The sequence below is a fragment of the Pelobates fuscus genome, chromosome 2 (assembly GCF_036172605.1).
Source record: "Pelobates fuscus isolate aPelFus1 chromosome 2, aPelFus1.pri, whole genome shotgun sequence".
Lineage (NCBI taxonomy): Eukaryota > Metazoa > Chordata > Amphibia > Anura > Pelobatidae > Pelobates > Pelobates fuscus.
The window spans coordinates 427138891-427162004 of record NC_086318.1 but is presented as its reverse complement, the minus strand read 5'-3'; the positions used below and the strand labels follow the sequence as shown (position 1 = coordinate 427162004).

Sequence of the window (23114 nt, the reverse complement as noted above, 5' to 3'; positions counted from 1 at the left end):
CAATTTTATAAAGGTTTTAGTGCAAGCTGAGTATAAGCTAAGTAAGTACGTCCAATGTGGTGGGTCTCGCTGAGGTCTACAGGCTTGTGACATTAAACATACATTGATTTTTGAGTATGTAGGTTACATTCAAGCATGTGTGGGTACTCGTAGTTTAGGTGATTAGGTGCGCTTAATTATGCAGGGGTTAAACATTGAGGGCACATTACAGTGGATCTTAGCATGAGTGTGCAGCCTGGCTCTACCATTCATTAGGCATGTCACGGTTTATGTTGGCTATTCACTAAATTCTGCTACTGGGTTGTGGAAGAGTGATAGGGTGTAACTGGGGATTTAGCACGATTTGCCTCAAGTGGATTGATTAAGGAGCCCTGTGCACCTGTAAACATGCTTGTGGTTGATGCCATAGTTGGCAGAGATCAATTTCAGTTATTGACTTTTTTAGTCTTATTTAAAATTTCTTTGCTGCTGGAGTTTGGTAAAGAAAGTCAATGCATAATATGAGCATCCTCTCTTATTATAAAATCACAGATTTCCAGTCAATACAGCTCACTGAGAAAGGGAAAGGTAGGCATTAACTAACAGTGTGCCTGCCACTTCAGTTTGCTCTCCGGAGCGAACAAATGTGGAAGAAAACCTCCCCGGCTTTCTGATCGACACCTAGGGAGATGCTTCTGCCACCCAATTAGAAAAGCGAAGATTTCTACTATTAATTGTCACTAATGGCACACAGCATTTCATGATGATTTAGTGCTTTATCTGTGTGTTGTGTCCCTTTAAAATGGCCACTTGCCATTCAAAATAATTTTAGACCAAAATTCTTGTTAGGCTCAACAAACCCCAGAATTAGGTTAATTGGAGGTATACTCCACATAAGTGGTTTGCCGAGTGGTTAGGAGTTGTAGCCCGGTAGGGGCACAGCTTTCCATCAGAGGGGCACGTTGTTTGACATCTGTTTCTCGTAAGAGCTCAAATCCAGAACCAATTTGTATATTCTTTAAAAGAAAAAAAATATGTATTTCACTGCTTTAACCCCTTAAGGACACATGACATGTGTGACGTCATGATTCCCTTTTATTCCAGAAGTTTAGTCCTTAAGGGGTTAAAGGCGGGAAGCACAAGCTTTAAGACTGTGTACAACTCACCCAGCTACGTGCAGCCTGACAAGTTATCTGGGTTAGCATGCTGTATGCGCATGATGCACAAAAGTTGTAGAAATTGGGTACTTCCAAGCAGGAAGAAAGTATCCCAGCTGGCTGATTGGCAGCCTTGGGAGGCAGCCCTCCACACAGTGGGCGGGGGAAGTTATTTATCTCTGGAATGACAAAACTTTAAAGGCTGCAGTATATTCGCATCGTAACCCCTTTAGCAAGACAAAGTGACCCTTTAATTCTCAGAACAATTTCCTGAGCAGGCGCATCGCTGAGTCAGGGCGCATCGCTGTTAACTGGCAGCCGTAAAGGCAAGCTAAGCCAAGACCCTGACAGTTTTCACAGCTGGACATTTCCACCAGCAGAATGTGGTTAGGGTATTGAATCTCCTTCGCCATGTAAAGGAAATTCATACCATAATAGTATGTACCCTTTTCTGGCTGGTGCTTTTAGTTAACCCCTTAGAAATTGATTATACGGAAGGAATTAATTTTTTTTATAAACCCAGTCATGATCACCAAGCCAAATCTCAACAGTACAATTTTACTCAAATATCAATGTGATGCTGTGTTAAATAAAAAAAAAATACATTGCATATGAAAAAAAAATTCCGTTAAAAAGTGATATCAACATGACTTTATGAAACAATAAAAAAATACTTTAAAGTTTTGTAGTGACAGTTGTCCTTTAGGACAATTCCAGATTCTCAGTATATATTAAATTCTGTGGGAATAGAGAGATTTATAAAACGAGACTGGACAGAAGAGTTACGTTTAGAAGGTACTTTGGGACTAGCGTGGAGATGGAGAACATGCCAAGTTATTTGTATGTTAAAGTTTGTGGCAGGTGAGTAAAAGGCCCACATGCTCTTTCCTTCTTCGGGTAACTAAATTATTCAATTAGGAGGGACCTGCTTAAAGCGCAGCACAGGAGAGGTTAGCCAATAATCATTACTGGACTTTTCTTACTATTTTAACATTGTTCACTTAAATTCTTTACAGAACACCATAAATTTAAAAGAACAACTTTTTCTTTTCCTAAAAATCTACTGTTGCTTTAAAGAAAAATGAGACACCATGCAAGTTTATTGGACAAGAGTTACGGACTGTAAATACGGTGATTATCAATATCTCCATGATATAGCCAATGTCAGAGTCTCATTCGCATGTGTTTAAATATGGCTTGATGGCATAAGAAAACTATAAGGAGATCTATGTCTAATTATGGAGTATACAAATTATTGCAATAACTGGATGAAGATATGTGTTTTGGTAAATGTTTCTATTCAAGTAATGAGCAGAAGCAAGAAATCGCCATTGTGATCTTGTGATCAGCGTTAACAAGTAGTGCGAGGTGGAACGCAAACAGATGTGCCCATACATAGTGCACGCAATAATTCACCACGTGGCAATGAGCTTCGGCTAGATAGCATGTATCTAACCAAAAAGGAGGATTTGACGATTGCGAAGATTTGGAGGCCTATCAGGAGGGAGCCTAAGAAGACGCCTTAAAAAAGGACCAATCAGAACTGGGGAGTAGCCCTATAAAATAAAGTACGAGTAGGAGGGAAGTAATTTTTTATTTGCTTTTATAGTTTTTATGGTGATTTTGGTTCCTGAAGAAGTCCAGCACTGGTAGAAACAAGTTGGACAGCTGTATGCGATTTTATATTTTCTTATTATTGCAAATCTAGTTTTAATGAATCTACTTTGATACCTATACCTGGAGTCCTGATAAATTTGGCATAATCCACAGATATCACGGATTGGGGAAGACGTGGTTTCTTCTTGCCCATCCATCAGTCAGGGGAGGCACCCTGTGGTGCTTTATTTTCATCCATTCTGTGGAGGGCAATATTAGAAGTGCAATTGCTTTTTTTTTTACCAATATTACACTATATGCAGTTTATTTCTTTGTGTGTATAATATATTGGCTGTTTGGAAGAGTGTCATTTGGTAAGGTCCCTAAGGAGGATATACAGCTAAGTTTAGCTATATATTTTTCTACATGTGACACTATCTGGTGGGGGTTTGGTATACGTGTATTCACAGAAACCAGAGAAACTGTTTCCCCAGCTTAGTATAAAAGGTCAGTCAGGATCCACCTCTTCTAGGTTTTATTCTACTTGCCCCAAATACACAGAAATTCATTTGCAGAATCTTACTCATTTTTGTGAACAGGATTTATGGGCTTTTGCTAGTGGTTTTAATATCCTCTCCATTCAGATACAAAGATAAGTGCATACAGATGACAGACAAATGCTTGGCAGCTGTAATATAATATGCATCAGTCTCTCTGTATAATCAGTGATCCCAGGAAATGAACAAGCAAAGCAGCTGCACCAAAAATGAACAATGAAATCATTATTAAACACTCAATAAATGTGCGATATTTTGACACAATTTGAATCAACTTTATAGAATTTTACCTGTTTGTCAAACGCTCTATGCTTTGATCGATAACATTGGTAGCCAAAGGAAGCGCACACCCCAACTATTGTAACATTATAATTTTGCCATTGTTAATATTGTGAATTCAACGACAGACGAAGTCTATCCAAGACAACCATGACCCACACTGCACAAAAAGAAGTCGCATACTATTATAAAACCCCTACTACCTCAACAGAATGCTGCTCCACTTTATCACAATACACTGCACTATACATGCCATAATTAAACACTTATCTGTAACGATCAGGAAAATCAAAGATTTAAATGACAAGCCTAGTCATCACTGTACTGAGCAAGACCAAAAAAAAAATTAAAAAAATCTCAAATACTTAATGACAAAATTAATAGCCTTACAGGCAGTTATTTGACTCCCCCATAGATTAGCAAACATTTAACTCTATGACACAGTAGAACCCACATACAAAACCCTTATAAGAAGGTGGGGATCAGGATCAGATCTTTCCTACACACTTCCTGTTAGTTACCAACTCACAGTTCGTAGGACCAGCTAGTTAAAATGAACGCACACGGTCTACAAAAACTCTTAAAGCTAACCGCCACCAAGTTCATGATCCAAGAGGCTAAAACAGTGTGTATATGACAGCCCATAATGATCACTGGGTTATACACGCCAGACCAATTTCCAGTATTGTGTGGTATAAACACAGGTACTTACAGAAGGAGGCGATCCACTTTTGGTCCATTTCCCTTTTGAAGCACAATGTAACAGCCATACGGCTTCATACTGGCCACACTGCAAGCAAACCTGTCCGTGCAGCTGCTACCTCCTTTTTTTATAGCAAAGCTCATCCCTTAACAGTGACTTCCAGGCTATAAATAAAACGTATGTCCCCCACTGATAAACCATCGGGCTTTCTGGCCGGGTGAGTCACGCTGATGTCATCGTACAGAGAATCCCTTGCCTCGGCCAGCAGCGATCAACACACAATCGGTGCCGATAAAAACAAGATCTTTTTGGTTCATATTGTCATGAAACAAAATCAGCTGATGTGCTTTCAGTTTCACACGGGCATCGATTTCAGCAAGAAGGGGATGACAATTATTTCTACAATTTAGGATTCAAGAAGACTTAATTCAGGACTGGAGTTTAATGGAGCCGTGGGAGACCTTACTTTTACAATACTAGTACAAACACCCCAAAACTGGAAGGTTGCCCCACTAAAAAGCACCAAAGGGTTTATTTACTAAACTAGGAACCATGGAAAACAAAAATCTGAATTGCAAATTTTAGGTCCAAATAGCTGAGCTAGAGATATATCTCAGTTATGCCGTTTTACAAACTGTCCACGATTCTTATGTTAGTAAATAGAGGCACTCACGCACACATACATTCAAATCTATTTTGTATGAAGATCTTTATGCATAATAAAATAACAAAAAAAAAAATAAAAAGGTTCTAGCATGGGTGAGAAAAATGTAAACCTATATATAACACAATGAAGAGTAGTCCAGCGGCTCTTCTGATATACAGGCCGGAATACTAGCTGTTTTATAAACAGAGTGACTTACATCAGGAACCCCAAATACCTTTAAGCTAATGTTTTGGGTGGATTAACTGTCATACGGTACAAGCAGAGGCCAAGAAGTTGCCTCAGAAGGACACTATATATATCTCTGACTAAAGGAAACTATAAATATAAATGGCCTCAGATACACAAGTAAACAGAAAGACTCAGCACTCCACAGGTGAGTCGTATGCATGCTATATAAAAACACAAATAATGCACTTGTACTCCATGTCATCGACTTCGTAAAGCGAACATAAACAATTAATCCTTTAGCTGATGTCACACACACACACGGCGGGAGTTTGTGCTGCCATGAAAGGCGATAGACACCTGGAGAATTTGATCATAATTACCAGCCATAGCTTGTGTGTCCATTTCCCTCCCAGTTTACAGAGGCGACTAAACAGGGGGCTGTCCCCAAAGCAAAGCTGGCATTCCCACAAGTCGCCCAATTTGGCTGCGCTGCATACAATGTTACCATCAAAGCTAACTCTCACAGCAGACAGGTATTGTAGTGATAATTTATGAATACCAGGATGAGGTAAAGGGTGGGGACCACTGGAAAGCGCACAGATTTACAGTCACCCATCAGCAGGGTTTCACTCCTGAAATCACCCACCGCCGGAAATCCTGTAAGCTGCTAGTGTGGCTCATGGATGATGATCACTAGCATAAGTCAGGTCAAAATAACCACAGAAGTGATGTCCCTGCGGAGGTAAATAACCAGTGGTTAATCTGTACGGAGATCTCCCATGTCTGGGATCTTTGGGGAGAAATGGGAAATTGATTTGGGAGTTAAATTTTTTTATTTTTTTTTAAATTCCAGGAATTCACTGAATTGACTTCATGTGTTCCATTACTTGGCTCCCAGCCAGGATAAAACACAATGTATAGTTAGATTACATTTCTGCATAAATGCAAATGTATACATAGTGGGGCTCTGAGCGTAGTAAAGATAGTAATGGTCTGGGAACCCTGCCAGCGCAATCTGTAAAAAACAAGCTGCTTGTGAAACTCTGCAGTTAAACCTTAGGAACAAACCCTTATGCAACGTAATAAATTAAACCTCCCTTGAAGACTGTGGCATCACAGTTAAAAAGGTCCCTCGGTGGCTATTTGGTTCCTGTCACATGGGTGGGTTGATAATGATGGCATCTCCTGTAGTTTAACAACGTACTTGTTGGAGCATGTTAGGGAGAACAGGTAGTGTTAGGGTCTGGTGCACTGGAATATTAGGAAGAATGGCACAGACACGGATGGGGTAACCAAGCAATACTTAAAATCGGGGTACTACTCCTTAGTCCTCAGGGAGGGAAGCCCAGTAGACCACAGAGCTACGGCTGCATTATAGGATTCATCTAGCTGGAAAAGGTGACCATTATTCTCCTGGATGTGTATTGGAATATAAAGCAAAAGTTCTATCTTTATTAAATATTTATCAATGACAGGTCTACTTTAATGTGCATATTGAATGAACTAAAATTATAGTCTTAACTGTCCTTCTGTTGGACTAAATTTCCATGAATTTTATTCCAGGGTCACCTGGGGGGCCAAGGCTGGACACCCCTGTAATTAAACAAGGTTTCATTTAAAACTATCAATCGTACCTACCTGGCATTCATGTGGCGTGTGTGCTTTCTGGACAAGTAGCTACTGGAACTGCCTCTAATGGATCAACAGCAAAAACAAATGTGAGGAAGGCTGAACTTGATGGACACAAGTCTTTTTTCAGCTATGTAACTATGTAATATAGACGGTGACTGAGTCACTAGCACCAGACCGGCTAATGTTTTGTAGATTTCGCTATGTGCCATTAATGCTCAGATATGCTCTATATTGGGATCATGACTCAATAAAAATCCTCGATTAGTTATTTGCGGTCTATCACGAAGAAATACAAATAAAGTTGTTCTACTTTAACAACCGTACCTACTAAATACAACACAGTTTAGTGGTTTTAATAAGGAGGGATAGGGTGGGGTGGGGTGGGGGTGGGGGGGGGGGGGGGGGGGCGGCGCAGTGAGATTTAAAAAACAAAACAAAAAACCCCAGCTATTCTGCCAGGTATGTGACATTAACACTTTCCATGCCGGGTATACATCATATTCTGAGACAAACGGCTATTCTGCCAGGTATGTATCATTAACCCTTTCCATGCCGGGTATACATCATATTCTAACCTAAACGGCCACTCTGCCAGGTAGGTGACATTTACCCTTTCCATGCTAGGTATACATCATATTCTAACCCAAACGGCCACTCTGCCAGGTAGGTGACATTTACCCTTTCCATGCTAGGTATACATCATATTCTAACCTAAACGGCCACTCTGCCAGGTAGGTGACATTTACCCTTTCCATGCTAGGTATACATCATATTCTAACCCAAACGGCTACTCTGCCAGGTAGGTGACATTTACCCTTTCCATGCTAGGTATACATCATATTCTAACCCAAACGGCTACTCTGCCAGGTAGGTGACATTTACCCTTTCCATGCTAGGTATACATCATATTCTAACCCAAACGGCTACTCTGCCAGGTAGGTGACATTTACCCTTTTCGTGTCTGGTATACATCATATTCTGACCCCTCCTTGTGGCTGATACAAGTCTGTTTTTTTGTTTTGCATTGATATAGCATAACCATATTCCGCAGTGCTTTACAATACTATAAATGGGAGAAATTTCACAATATTTGAGACAAGTACAAAATGTTACAGGAACAATAGATTGAAACGACCTTACAGTCTAGAGGAGGTAAGGTATAAAACACAGACCTGCTTGCAATAATGGTGTTTTTGGTGCCTTCCTGTCTGGGTGGCTAATGATTGTTAATTGACTAGGTGTGGAACATCTCTAAGAACTGCATAACATGCAATTACTTTGTATGCACTGATAAAAATGCCTCTATAACACCAGGACTTCACCTGGTACAAACACTGCTTGAGTTGGCATTGCATTAAACATCCACTAAATTAGGCTATTCAAGAGGTTATATTGGCAGCATGGGACTACAGATATTTTACCAAACAGACTTGGGACTGGGACTTGAGACTTGGTAAATATTTCAGTTATCATCTGCATGTCCCTAAACAAAACCTTGGTAGCCCTATAAGAGAAACCTATGGGTCATATTTTTTACAGCCACCAAAAAGGGTCGCATTCATTAATGTTAATACGCACTGAGTAAAAACATGTCAATCTTTCCAATACCTTATCAGGCTTAAGCAAAGTATAATCTTTATATTGGAACTATGGAAAAAGTAGAAAACACCGGGTACACACGTGATATCGATGGTGAAAATGTATTTAAGTGTAATCATGCATTATCAAGGCTCTTGAGAGCCAAAACGTTGCATTGTTTGGTGAGGTGACTTACCCTTCAATAACATTTCCCCACCAATATCACGAAGTGTACCCTCCTTTATTGAGGAGCAGCTCCTTCATTGATAGCGGATTTGTAGGGTGGAACTTTAGTAACTATATCACTAGTTGTAGTTCTGTTGTAACTATATTAGTAGTAATTTGTAGAATAACTACTTTTCTATATATTTATTGATAAAAATGACATTGACATCACAAATGACTTCATAAAATAAAGCGCAGAGTACGTTTATTACAAATGAAGCTGCCATCAGCCACTGTTACAATGGAATGGTGTCCGTGCTTTTTAAGAGCTGGAGCACATTAGCAGATGTTCGCAAGTCCACGTTTGTGAAGAATATGGGGGAGATGGCAAAGTAACTTGCAAACTTTCAGTAGCATCGGAAGTATATATGCCAACATAATGTCACAATAAAACAGGAGAACACAAAAATATCCGGTCATTTATCACAACATTCTTTTGAATTTTATTAACCTAAATAGAAACCACCACAGAAACATTAAAACCACCTGGCAAATAAAGTGTAGGTCTCCCTCGTGCTGCCAATTTCCAAAACAGTTGATGCGTTGAGGCATAGACTCCACAAGTTCCCTGGTATCAAGATCCTATAAGTCCTGCAAGTTGTGAGATGGGGCTTCCATAGATCAGATTTGTTGATCTACCGTACAACACAATTGATCTGATTGAGACGTGGGGAATTTGGAGGACAATGCAACACCTTGAACTCTTTGACATGTTCCTTGAATCATTCCTGAAAAAAAAATGTCAGTGTGGCAGGGTGCATTATCCTACTGAAAGAGGACACTGCCATCAGAGAAAGCCATTGACATGAAGAGGTGTACATGGTCCGCAACAATCTCTAGGTAGGTGATACGTGTCAAAGTAACATCCACATGAATGCCAGAACACAAGGTTTACCAGCAGAACATTGCTACCATCTCTCTAGGTAAAAGATGCACATGGCCATCCATCTAAACTCAAAAAAATTATGATTTATCAGACCAGGCAACCTTCTTCCATCGCTCCATGCTCCAGTTCTGATGCTCAGGTCCCCATTGAAGGCGCTTTCAGTGGTGGACAGGGGTCATCATGGGCACTTTGACGGGTCTACAAAGCCCCATAACTCCTCAAACTACAATGCACTGCCTGTTCTATCATGGCAGCATTACGTTTTTCAGCAATTTGAGCTACAGTAGCTCTTTTGTGTAATCGGACAAGACAGGATAGTCTTCACTCCCCACGTGCATCAATGAGCCTTGGGTGCCCATGACCCTGACATCTGTTCACTGGTTGTCCTTCCTTGCATGACTTTTGGTAGATACTTGCCACTACATACAGGGAACATCCCACAAGACTTGCTGTTATGGAGATGCTCTGATCCAGTCGTTGAGCCATCACTATTTGACCCTTGTCAAAGTCACTGAGATAGTTTCTCTTGCCAATTTTTCCTGCTTCCAACACAAAATGTAAGAACTGGCTGTTCACTTGGTGCCCAATATATCTCTCCCCCTGACAGGTGCCATTTTAACAATGTAATCAATGTTCTTTACTACACCAGTCTTTGGTTTTAACATCGTGGCTGATCAGTGTAGCTCTAACATATTCCTTAATGCTTTACAATTATAGAATGAGGCTATTTGAAAATAACATACATTCAGAATATAACAGACAAGAGCTGAAGAAAGCGCTGCTCAAAAAAGCTTACAATCAGTGAGACCAGTTCCAAGTTATGAGGAAGGAGGAGGAATAGCATGCCAGCGGGAGGAGGAGGGACTGATGGATAAGATGCCAGTGACAAAATAAGGTAATAAAAGTGGTGTGTGGAAGGAGGGAGCGTGAGTTAGAATATGTAGAAGAGTAAACAGAGGAGTGTGATTGGAATGAGAGAACCAGATAGATGGTAAGCTTTTTAAAAGGGGTGACTTCAAGGACTCGAGGTTCTGGGAAAGTCTGAGGGCAAGGGGCAAAAAATTCCACAGGAATGTGGCAGCTCTTGAAAAATCCTACAGATTTGTATTTATGCTCCCCATTATAAAATGCCAAACATGATCCCTGACCTCTAAAAGGTACCTAATTTATTGCATTTTTATGACATAACACACGTATGGTTTATACAAAAGAAGCAAATTCGGATTACATTTTAAATGTAGTGACATCACCATGGGAACCCACGGAATGTAGTTGCCAAACTTTTATAACTTTGCCCCAGAATTCTTCTTTACATGGTAAGCAATGGGGAATATAAGACTGTAATGGACTGTAACACAGCAACATATATTCTCTTAGCATATTATTTGGTTAAAGCTTTTCATTTGAAAAAACACAGGATTCAGTGTTTACTCAGTAAAGTCAGAACTGCTGGTAATTCAAAGTGAATTCCAAATTTAGGGTCAAAATAGCGGAATTGCAGCCAGAATCGACTAAAATTTTATTTTACGTTTTACCGTATATACTCGAGTATAAGCCGACCCGAATATAAGCCGAGGCCCCTAATTTTATCCCAAAAAACTGGGAAAACTTATTGACTCGAGTATAAGACTAGGGTGGGAAATGCAGCAGCTACTGGTAAATTTCTAAATAAAATTAGATCCTAAAAAAAATATATTAATTGAATATTTATTTACAGTGTGTGTATAATGAATGCAGTGTGTGCGTATGTGTGTGCGTATGAGTGCAGCGTGTGTGTATGAGTGCAGCGTGTGTGTGCATGAATGCAGTGTGTGTGTGCATGAATGCAGTGTGTGAATGCAGTGTGTGCAGGGCCGGTGCAAGGATTTTTGCCGCCGTAGGCAAAAATTTTTTGCCGCCCCCTCCCCCCCCATATGTCCTGACTTCCCCTCCTCCTCCCTCAGTGGTCCTTACCTCCCCACCCCCGTGTTCCTTCACCCCCCCCCCAGTGGTCCTGACTCACTCCTCCCCTAGTGGTCCTTACCCTCCCCTCCCCTAGTGGTCCTTACTTCCCCCTCCCCTCGTGGTCCTTATCCCACCCCCTCCCTCCCATAGTGGTCCTTATCCCACCCCCTCCCTCCCATAGTGGTCCATATACCCCCCCTCCCTCCCATAGTGGTCCTTATCCCACCCCCTCCCTCCCATAGTGGTCCTTATACCCCCCCTCCCTCCCATAGTGGTCCTTATACCCCCCCTCCCTCCCATAGTGGTCCTTATACCCCCCTCCCTCCAATAGTGGTCCTTATACCCCCCTCCCTCCAATAGTGGTCCTTATCCCCCCCTCCCTCCCATAGTGGTCCTTATCCCCCCCCTCCCTCCCATAGTGGTCCTTATCCCCCCCCTCCCTCCCATAGTGGTCCTTATCCCCCCCCTCCCTCCCATAGTGGTCCTTATCCCCCCCCTCCCTCCCATAGTGGTCCTTATCCCCCCCTCCCTCCCATAGTGGTCCTTATCCCCCCCTCCCTCCAATAGTGGTCCTTATCCCCCCACCCCCTCCCTCAGCGGTCCTTATACCCCCCTCCCTCCCATAGTGGTCCTTAACCCACCCCCACCCTCCCATAGTGGTCCTTATACCCCCCCCCCTCCCATAGTGGTCCTTATACCCCTTTTTTTTGTTATTATTATTATTTTTTTTTATTCTTATTATTTTTTTATTCTTATTTCTTATTTTATTTATATTTTTTTTTTTCGTCCCCCCTCCCTGCTTGATATATGGCAGGGAGGGGGGCTCTCCTTCCCTGGTGGTCCAGTGGCAGTTCAGTGGGGGGGAGAGGGGGGCTGGCAGAGCTGTAACTTACCTGTCCTGCAGCTCCTGTCAGCTCTCTCCTCCTCTGCGCCGTCCGTTCTGCTCTTCTGTCAGCTTACACTGTAAGTCTCGCGAGAGCCGCGGCTCTCGCGAGATTTACACTGGGAGCTGACCGAGGTGCTGACCGGACGGCGCAGAGGAGGAGAGAGCTGACAGGAGCTGCAGAACAGGTAAGTTACAGCTCTGCCAGCCCCCCTCTCCCTCAGTCTGTATTATGGCAATGCAAATTGCCATAATACAGACTATGACTCGAGTATAAGCCGAGTTGGGGTTTTTCAGCCCAAAAAATGGGCTGAAAAACTCGGCTTATACTCGAGTATATACGGTAATTGCCTAAATTTTGAAGTTTACTTTGAGTTTCCAACAATTCTCAGTTTAATGAATAACGGCCTATGTTGCATGGGTTGTCAAACAATGGACAGACAAAAAACACCCTTTTCAGTAAGCTCATTAAAAACTAGATATACTGTGCTTTAGTAAATAAAAAAGGAAAAAACAAAAGACAAATTAAGAATATGCCCCATTGGCATAGATTACAGTACCTTCTCTGGATCTCCAGTTCTTCTTGTGATGGGCCATTTTGTACCTGTATGGGTATATGTGAATTCTGCCGAGACAACGTAGGACCTTAAAATAGATAAAAATGTAAGATTATAAATGAATGTCCCACAAGACATTACAGATTACCCAGCAGTAAAGGATTGTTGTTCCCAATTTGGCAAGTGCAAACGATGCATTAGTTTAGGTAAAACAGGGTCCACTTGTAAACTGATTACTGACGCAGTATCGATGCACACTAAACAAATATTCAGCCATTGACTGTACATTATTGTTATTATTGCCATTTATATAGCGCCAACAGATTCTGTAGCGCTTTACAATATTATGAGAGGGGATTTAACTATAAATAGGACAATTACAAATAAACTTACAGGAACAATAGGTTGAACATGATGAGAGAATAAATGATTCCAAACTCAAATATGCCAAAGCAAAAAAAAACAAAACTCACCTTTAAAAATTAGTGCCAACATAAAATAAAATTAATAATTTGAAAAACAAAACAAAAAACCTGTTTTGCAATGTAGCATCTAATGATCCAGAATTATAAATTTCCATAACCTGACCACGTTTCGGTGCCCGTCTGCCACCTTCCTCGTCTTCTCCCCTTTCTTTCCAATGCTCCTCATTGCTTTTAGCTTTCCTCTTCAAATTTAGCTAATTATAGCCTTCATTAGAAATGGTATATATATTCATACTCAAATGGTCTCGTAATACTGAAATTTTACCTATTCGATCATTACTTCTATCACTTATTACTTAAAAATGTTTTAAAAAATTTGCAACAACGTTTTAAAAAAAAATAAGAAAAGTTTGTCTACATCAATCTCTCCACTTAACAGAAAAAAATAAAATAAAAAATACACAAACGCTAATTATGCCTTAATGGTAGCATATATCTACTATTCAGGAAAATGAAGAGTCAGTCATAATAACTGTATGTTTAATTACATACACATTCACACACAAACCCACAATCTTCTTGCATTCAAAATACCTTGCTTTTTAGAGAGTTCAACTGCAGATTTTTATGATTGATATCATCAGCTCTGACATTAAAAGGTCAGTTAGAGCAACAGAGCTCTGGATATTTGTTTAGATTTAATATCCTACAAGCAGCAATACAGTTACGGGCAGCGATACAAACTCTATATTATGTTCTGATAGCAATGCTTACATGGAACCCACCACACCCCACAAAAAAACCCTCAATGCTTACAGGGGTCCTATGCAATATTTCCTGTAACAGAGCCGCTGTCAGAGGTTTTCAACTTTTTGGAGTACAGCGGTGAGGAGGGGAGCAGCTACTCACAAGTAAAGATGTGCAAATGATCCGGCTTGTGACAGCAGAGATACCTCCACATTCCAGTCTTCCCATTACGATGGGATAAGTCGAGCTCAGCTTCGCGGTGGCCATCAGAATACAGATAAAGAACCATTTTTTTTTTTTAAAGTGTTTTTTTTTGTTTTGTTTATTTTACATGCCACGTCCAGGAGCAGAATAGGACAATCACAGGCAGCCAGCTGCTTCTCTCTTGCGTAGCTTGTTGATTGCACTACTTGAACACTGCTCGACGTCTGACTGCAGAACTCATTTCCCGAAGACTGTGAATTATTTATGATTCCTTGCTCCATAAGACTAAAACCACTACCTCAGTCCACGGCTAATGTAAGTAGAAAGAGCACGTCTTCCTCAGAGAGAAAGAAAGCATCTCAGCAGATTACTAAACACTGCTCAAACTTTGAAATTGATTAATTAACCTCCAGCAGAACCAAGCAATGTCCTTCAGGCAGCTCCATTAAAAAAATATTTTACAATATTGTCAGCACATCAGCCAAAATAGAATCTGCTTACCTTTGTTTTAGCAAAGTAAATGCATATCTTATTAACCCCAAGAAGAATGGCATGCCAGCGTATATAGGATACATTTATATAATGCTCTAGAACAGAGTATGAGCGGAGGGCTACTAGTGATACAAATCATAAACACATGGCTCCTGGTTTCAATGTATGGGTGGCATAACTTTAAAAAAAAAAAAAAACTGCAGCCAGCTATCCAGAATGTTTTTTTGGATCTGTATCCTATGAATAGAATTTCTCTCCTCCCCAAAACTGACATTTTTTGAGTGGTGTTCAAGCAGAGGTGGTAGTTGTCAAAGAGTAGAAGGCAGTCGAAAAATAAATAATAATTTAAAAATCTTAGATATTTTATTTCTAAAAGTAAAACCCTGCATTTTCTACAAAAATTTGGCCGCCAAGATCCACGCTTTTTCCCCCATTATCCTTCAATTTTTCTTTATCCAACATGAAATAGCTTATGATCCCACCTTCTAACGGGTCTCTTTACACATACTATGCTCATAATCTGTATGATAACATACAGCCCAAAATCTCAAACCTTTAGCCTCAAGCACAGCTTGTAATTTTAGCCCATAGAGTTGCTCTAGAGCAGGGCTCTCCAAACTCTGGCCCTCCAGATGTTGCTGAACTACAACTCCCATGATTCTCCTGCTATCCATTTCATTCAAAGAATTGTTAGTTCAGCAACATCCAGAGGGCCATAGGTTTAAGAACCCTGTTTTAGATATGCAGTCATACGATGTAAACATTCACAAACTTTGCTTTCCAGCTAGGAAGACCTTTTTCAAGGGCAAGAGAAAGAAATATGGCGCATACAGAGAGTAAATAGGAGAAATATATAATTGTTTCTGTTTTTCTTCCACATTTGCATTGTGTGTCCTGGCTGTGCCTTGACTGAACAGGATTGTAATGTTATGTCATATATTGAGTAAAATATTTTTAATATAAGAACTGGAATGTATTAACACTTGCCTTTCTTTTCTTCGAGCTTTACCAATACATTTATTGATACTTTGTAATGTTTTTAATGAAATGGTTGGCAGTGTCTAAAATACGATTTAAATCAAATTCACTTTAAAATGTATTTATTATTTTAGGACTTTTCTGTAAACACCCCCTCCAAAAACAAAATCCCAGTGTAGGCCAAGTACCACATGGCTTACTAACACCAGTTACATGTCATGACCCTCTGCAGCAGTTTTTTTTTACAGCGAACACGGGGTCTTTCTTTCAATGAGGGAGGGGTGAGAGCTTTGTCTTGGTTACTGTTAAATGTGTTTTGCCCTATAGCACAAATCCATGCTCTTTATAAAGCTCTGTAAGTGGCTATGGCTATGTCCTCTGACAGCTTCTGGGCCATTATAGCAAGCTCACCAAGGAGACGGCTTCGCTCCTTCCTGGTCTAAGAAGACAATCAAAGTATGTATTGATCTGTACTGAATTTCTAACAATGAAATGCATGCTTAGTATAAACACTTTTTAATGTATGTAAAAAGTGACATCCAAACAATAATAAAACTAGTTGACAGAAGGCAGACAGTTTGAAATTCGATAAATTCTCAAACCTAGCTGCTAATAGTAGCAGTCACTGGTGTCACCTTTTTGAGTCTCTGCCTAAAATGCAAAATCATCCTGTCTGGTTATGTAGATGTAGCTGAGGGTGGGTGCACTGCGCTTGCACAATAAGGTATTCTAGATAGAGATATATATATATATCACATTGAATGAGATGATGCCTGTTCAGATCAGTGGTCACATAGAAAAACAATTGGTGATTACATGAGACAAAGTAGCAATAACCGTTTCATGTATATCTTGAGTGTAAACTTTAAAAGAGCCTTTCACGAAGAGTAACTCCTTCAGAACCAGATTTTGCACTACTGTTCTGTTAAAGCTGACCTGGGAGATGCGCTTATTGGATGTCCCAGATCCTACATCCCAGTTTTATCTTGCTCAGGCTTTTATTCCAATACAAGTGCATTTCATAAACACCTAAACAAATACACACCTGTATTCACATATTGACACCATGCCGGAACACACCTTGAATGCTGGTCACACTTTCGAGGTGGAGGATACATTTTAAGCCTGGCTAGGGCTGCATAAACAAAAGTGATTTAACTCCCAAAGTAACCCAATAAGCTTGTGCAGAGGGTGACCAGATGCATTTAATAAATTCTCAAAGAATAAACATGTGAACCCAAAACATATCTCTGTGCAGGGGGGAAAAAAAGTGAAGTGGAAAACCACTTTTTGTGACACCCATGGGTCTGATCGTTTGCCACAAGCTCCTGGAGGAGCCTGCTTGCTAGCCTCCTGCCCCAGGATTACGGGCCATGCAAAATACACTGAAAGGGCTCTGTTCATGTGATTATGTTGTTCGGGAACCGAACAACCGCACAAACAAGAGATCACCCGGAAGCTTGTTAAGACCAATTGACACCTTGTTACTAGTTCTACCGCAGTGTTCTAATGGTTCGTCTGGGTGGCCGCATTTCTTTTGAACGACCACGAGGTGGTGGCCATCTTGTTCAAGCAAACTGAGACAGTAGTGTTTGGGCATCAATCTCTTGGAACTAAAATCGGACACAGAAACTCCAGAACACCGCTGGACTTCCATCATCGCCTTCAGTCGGTTCTATGCGACTTAGAAGGGCACTGTTCGATGGAAACGTTCCCACAAACAAGCTCCAGCGTAGAACTATGGATTCCGTTCGGTAGTTGTTCGTTTTTAAACTACCGAACTTGACCAAACGTTAGCACTGATTTCATGGTACTGTTTTAGGCATAGGACCATGTGCACGGTCGTTTAAAATTATGACTTCCATGGAAATCCCGAACCCCTGAACTGATCTGGGTGATTTCTGGATACGTTGGTCTCCCAAATCGGGGCTATCAGGAGATGTAACCTGAGGGTTTTTTAAGTGTTTTGGGGGGTATGATTGGGATTTTGCTAGATTGCCTGTTCTGTACGGAGAGATAATTCAATGATATGTTAGAGGGCTCAGGTAATTACCGTATATACTCGAGTATAAGCCGACCCGAATATAAGCCGAGGCCCCTAATTTTACCCCAAAAAACTGGGAAAACGTATTGACTCGAGTATAAGACTAGGGTGAGAAATGCAGCAGCTACGGGTAAATTTCTAAATAAAATTAGTTGAATATTTATTTACAGTGTGTGTATAATGAGTGCAGCGTGAGTGTATAATGAGTGCAGCGTGAGTGTATAATGAGTGCAGCGTGAGTGTATAATGAGTGCAGCGTGAGTGTATAATGAGTGCAGCGTGAGTGTATAATGAGTGCAGCGTGAGTGTATAATGAGTGCAGCGTGAGTGTATAATGAGTGCAGCGTGAGTGTATAATGAGTGCAGCGTGAGTGTATAATGAGTGCAGCGTGAGTGTATAATGAGTGCAGCGTGAGTGTATAATGAGTGCAGCGTGAGTGTATAATGAGTGCAGCGTGAGTGTATAATGAGTGCAGCGTGAGTGTATAATGAGTGCAGCGTGAGTGTATAATGAGTGCAGCGTGAGTGTATAATGAGTGCAGCGTGAGTGTATAATGAGTGCAGCGTGAGTGTATAATGAGTGCAGCGTGAGTGTATAATGAGTGCAGCGTGAGTGTATAATGAGTGCAGCGTGAGTGTATAATGAGTGCAGCGTGAGTGTATAATGAGTGCAGCGTGAGTGTATAATGAGTGCAGCGTGAGTGTATAATGAGTGCAGCGTGAGTGTATAATGAGTGCAGCGTGAGTGTATAATGAGTGCAGCGTGAGTGTATAATGAGTGCAGCGTGAGTGTATAATGAGTGCAGCGTGAGTGTATAATGAGTGCAGCGTGAGTGTATAATGAGTGCAGCGTGAGTGTATAATGAGTGCAGCGTGAGTGTATAATGAGTGCAGCGTGAGTGTATAATGAGTGCAGCGTGAGTGTATAATGAGTGCAGCGTGAGTGTATAATGAGTGCAGCGTGAGTGTATAATGAGTGCAGCGTGAGTGTATAATGAGTGCAGCGTGAGTGTATAATGAGTGCAGCGTGAGTGTATAATGAGTGCAGCGTGAGTGTATAATGAGTGCAGCGTGAGTGTATAATGAGTGCAGCGTGAGTGTATAATGAGTGCAGCGTGAGTGTATAATGAGTGCAGCGTGAGTGTATAATGAGTGCAGCGTGAGTGTATAATGAGTGCAGCGTGAGTGTATAATGAGTGCAGCGTGAGTGTATAATGAGTGCAGCGTGAGTGTATAATGAGTGCAGCGTGAGTGTATAATGAGTGCAGCGTGAGTGTATAATGAGTGCAGCGTGAGTGTATAATGAGTGCAGCGTGAGTGTATAATGAGTGCAGCGTGAGTGTATAATGAGTGCAGCGTGAGTGTATAATGAGTGCAGCGTGAGTGTATAATGAGTGCAGCGTGAGTGTATAATGAGTGCAGCGTGAGTGTATAATGAGTGCAGCGTGAGTGTATAATGAGTGCAGCGTGAGTGTATAATGAGTGCAGCGTGAGTGTATAATGAGTGCAGCGTGAGTGTATAATGAGTGCAGCGTGAGTGTATAATGAGTGCAGCGTGAGTGTATAATGAGTGCAGCGTGAGTGTATAATGAGTGCAGCGTGAGTGTATAATGAGTGCAGCGTGAGTGTATAATGAGTGCAGCGTGAGTGTATAATGAGTGCAGCGTGAGTGTATAATGAGTGCAGCGTGAGTGTATAATGAGTGCAGCGTGAGTGTATAATGAGTGCAGCGTGAGTGTATAATGAGTGCAGCGTGAGTGTATAATGAGTGCAGCGTGAGTGTATAATGAGTGCAGCGTGAGTGTATAATGAGTGCAGCGTGAGTGTATAATGAGTGCAGCGTGAGTGTATAATGAGTGCAGCGTGAGTGTATAATGAGTGCAGCGTGAGTGTATAATGAGTGCAGCGTGAGTGTATAATGAGTGCAGCGTGAGTGTATAATGAGTGCAGCGTGAGTGTATAATGAGTGCAGCGTGAGTGTATAATGAGTGCAGCGTGAGTGTATAATGAGTGCAGCGTGAGTGTATAATGAGTGCAGCGTGAGTGTATAATGAGTGCAGCGTGAGTGTATAATGAGTGCAGCGTGAGTGTATAATGAGTGCAGCGTGAGTGTATAATGAGTGCAGCGTGAGTGTATAATGAGTGCAGCGTGAGTGTATAATGAGTGCAGCGTGAGTGTATAATGAGTGCAGCGTGAGTGTATAATGAGTGCAGCGTGAGTGTATAATGAGTGCAGCGTGAGTGTATAATGAGTGCAGCGTGAGTGTATAATGAGTGCAGCGTGAGTGTATAATGAGTGCAGCGTGAGTGTATAATGAGTGCAGCGTGAGTGTATAATGAGTGCAGCGTGAGTGTATAATGAGTGCAGCGTGAGTGTATAATGAGTGCAGCGTGAGTGTATAATGAGTGCAGCGTGAGTGTATAATGAGTGCAGCGTGAGTGTATAATGAGTGCAGCGTGAGTGTATAATGAGTGCAGCGTGAGTGTATAATGAGTGCAGCGTGAGTGTATAATGAGTGCAGCGTGAGTGTATAATGAGTGCAGCGTGAGTGTATAATGAGTGCAGCGTGAGTGTATAATGAGTGCAGCGTGAGTGTATAATGAGTGCAGCGTGAGTGTATAATGAGTGCAGCGTGAGTGTATAATGAGTGCAGCGTGAGTGTATAATGAGTGCAGCGTGAGTGTATAATGAGTGCAGCGTGAGTGTATAATGAGTGCAGCGTGAGTGTATAATGAGTGCAGCGTGAGTGTATAATGAGTGCAGCGTGAGTGTATAATGAGTGCAGCGTGAGTGTATAATGAGTGCAGCGTGAGTGTATAATGAGTGCAGCGTGAGTGTATAATGAGTGCAGCGTGAGTGTATAATGAGTGCAGCGTGAGTGTATAATGAGTGCAGCGTGAGTGTATAATGAGTGCAGCGTGAGTGTATAATGAGTGCAGCGTGAGTGTATAATGAGTGCAGCGTGAGTGTATAATGAGTGCAGCGTGAGTGTATAATGAGTGCAGCGTGAGTGTATAATGAGTGCAGCGTGAGTGTATAATGAGTGCAGCGTGAGTGTATAATGAGTGCAGCGTGAGTGTATAATGAGTGCAGCGTGAGTGTATAATGAGTGCAGCGTGAGTGTATAATGAGTGCAGCGTGAGTGTATAATGAGTGCAGCGTGAGTGTATAATGAGTGCAGCGTGAGTGTATAATGAGTGCAGCGTGAGTGTATAATGAGTGCAGCGTGAGTGTATAATGAGTGCAGCGTGAGTGTATAATGAGTGCAGCGTGAGTGTATAATGAGTGCAGCGTGAGTGTATAATGAGTGCAGCGTGAGTGTATAATGAGTGCAGCGTGAGTGTATAATGAGTGCAGCGTGAGTGTATAATGAGTGCAGCGTGAGTGTATAATGAGTGCAGCGTGAGTGTATAATGAGTGCAGCGTGAGTGTATAATGAGTGCAGCGTGAGTGTATAATGAGTGCAGCGTGAGTGTATAATGAGTGCAGCGTGAGTGTATAATGAGTGCAGCGTGAGTGTATAATGAGTGCAGCGTGAGTGTATAATGAGTGCAGCGTGAGTGTATAATGAGTGCAGCGTGAGTGTATAATGAGTGCAGCGTGAGTGTATAATGAGTGCAGCGTGAGTGTATAATGAGTGCAGCGTGAGTGTATAATGAGTGCAGCGTGAGTGTATAATGAGTGCAGCGTGAGTGTATAATGAGTGCAGCGTGAGTGTATAATGAGTGCAGCGTGAGTGTATAATGAGTGCAGCGTGAGTGTATAATGAGTGCAGCGTGAGTGTATAATGAGTGCAGCGTGAGTGTATAATGAGTGCAGCGTGAGTGTATAATGAGTGCAGCGTGAGTGTATAATGAGTGCAGCGTGAGTGTATAATGAGTGCAGCGTGAGTGTATAATGAGTGCAGCGTGAGTGTATAATGAGTGCAGCGTGAGTGTATAATGAGTGCAGCGTGAGTGTATAATGAGTGCAGCGTGAGTGTATAATGAGTGCAGCGTGAGTGTATAATGAGTGCAGCGTGAGTGTATAATGAGTGCAGCGTGAGTGTATAATGAGTGCAGCGTGAGTGTATAATGAGTGCAGCGTGAGTGTATAATGAGTGCAGCGTGAGTGTATAATGAGTGCAGCGTGAGTGTATAATGAGTGCAGCGTGAGTGTATAATGAGTGCAGCGTGAGTGTATAATGAGTGCAGCGTGAGTGTATAATGAGTGCAGCGTGAGTGTATAATGAGTGCAGCGTGAGTGTATAATGAGTGCAGCGTGAGTGTATAATGAGTGCAGCGTGAGTGTATAATGAGTGCAGCGTGAGTGTATAATGAGTGCAGCGTGAGTGTATAATGAGTGCAGCGTGAGTGTATAATGAGTGCAGCGTGAGTGTATAATGAGTGCAGCGTGAGTGTATAATGAGTGCAGCGTGAGTGTATAATGAGTGCAGCGTGAGTGTATAATGAGTGCAGCGTGAGTGTATAATGAGTGCAGCGTGAGTGTATAATGAGTGCAGCGTGAGTGTATAATGAGTGCAGCGTGAGTGTATAATGAGTGCAGCGTGAGTGTATAATGAGTGCAGCGTGAGTGTATAATGAGTGCAGCGTGAGTGTATAATGAGTGCAGCGTGAGTGTATAATGAGTGCAGCGTGAGTGTATAATGAGTGCAGCGTGAGTGTATAATGAGTGCAGCGTGAGTGTATAATGAGTGCAGCGTGAGTGTATAATGAGTGCAGCGTGAGTGTATAATGAGTGCAGCGTGAGTGTATAATGAGTGCAGCGTGAGTGTATAATGAGTGCAGCGTGAGTGTATAATGAGTGCAGCGTGAGTGTATAATGAGTGCAGCGTGAGTGTATAATGAGTGCAGCGTGAGTGTATAATGAGTGCAGCGTGAGTGTATAATGAGTGCAGCGTGAGTGTATAATGAGTGCAGCGTGAGTGTATAATGAGTGCAGCGTGAGTGTATAATGAGTGCAGCGTGAGTGTATAATGAGTGCAGCGTGAGTGTATAATGAGTGCAGCGTGAGTGTATAATGAGTGCAGCGTGAGTGTATAATGAGTGCAGCGTGAGTGTATAATGAGTGCAGCGTGAGTGTATAATGAGTGCAGCGTGAGTGTATAATGAGTGCAGCGTGAGTGTATAATGAGTGCAGCGTGAGTGTATAATGAGTGCAGCGTGAGTGTATAATGAGTGCAGCGTGAGTGTATAATGAGTGCAGCGTGAGTGTATAATGAGTGCAGCGTGAGTGTATAATGAGTGCAGCGTGAGTGTATAATGAGTGCAGCGTGAGTGTATAATGAGTGCAGCGTGAGTGTATAATGAGTGCAGCGTGAGTGTATAATGAGTGCAGCGTGAGTGTATAATGAGTGCAGCGTGAGTGTATAATGAGTGCAGCGTGAGTGTATAATGAGTGCAGCGTGAGTGT

At 41.8% G+C, this 23114-nt stretch overlaps 1 protein-coding gene across 2 annotated transcripts in view; it reads right to left on the bottom strand.

Annotated features, from left to right (window-relative positions):
- Nucleotides 1–23114, bottom strand: part of ENAH (ENAH actin regulator) — a 104866-nt gene that overhangs the window by 22330 nt on the left and 59422 nt on the right. The window contains exons 4-5 of one of the 2 annotated variants that reach the window (XM_063444065.1): nt 12815–12899; nt 6745–6798 (exon numbers count right to left, since the gene is read on the bottom strand). In XM_063444065.1, the coding sequence (XP_063300135.1) occupies nt 6745–6798; nt 12815–12899 (139 nt within the window). Of the gene's footprint in view, nt 1–4280; nt 4381–6744; nt 6799–12814; nt 12900–23114 lie in introns of those variants that run through there. The other variant, XM_063444066.1, reaches the window with a different exon arrangement.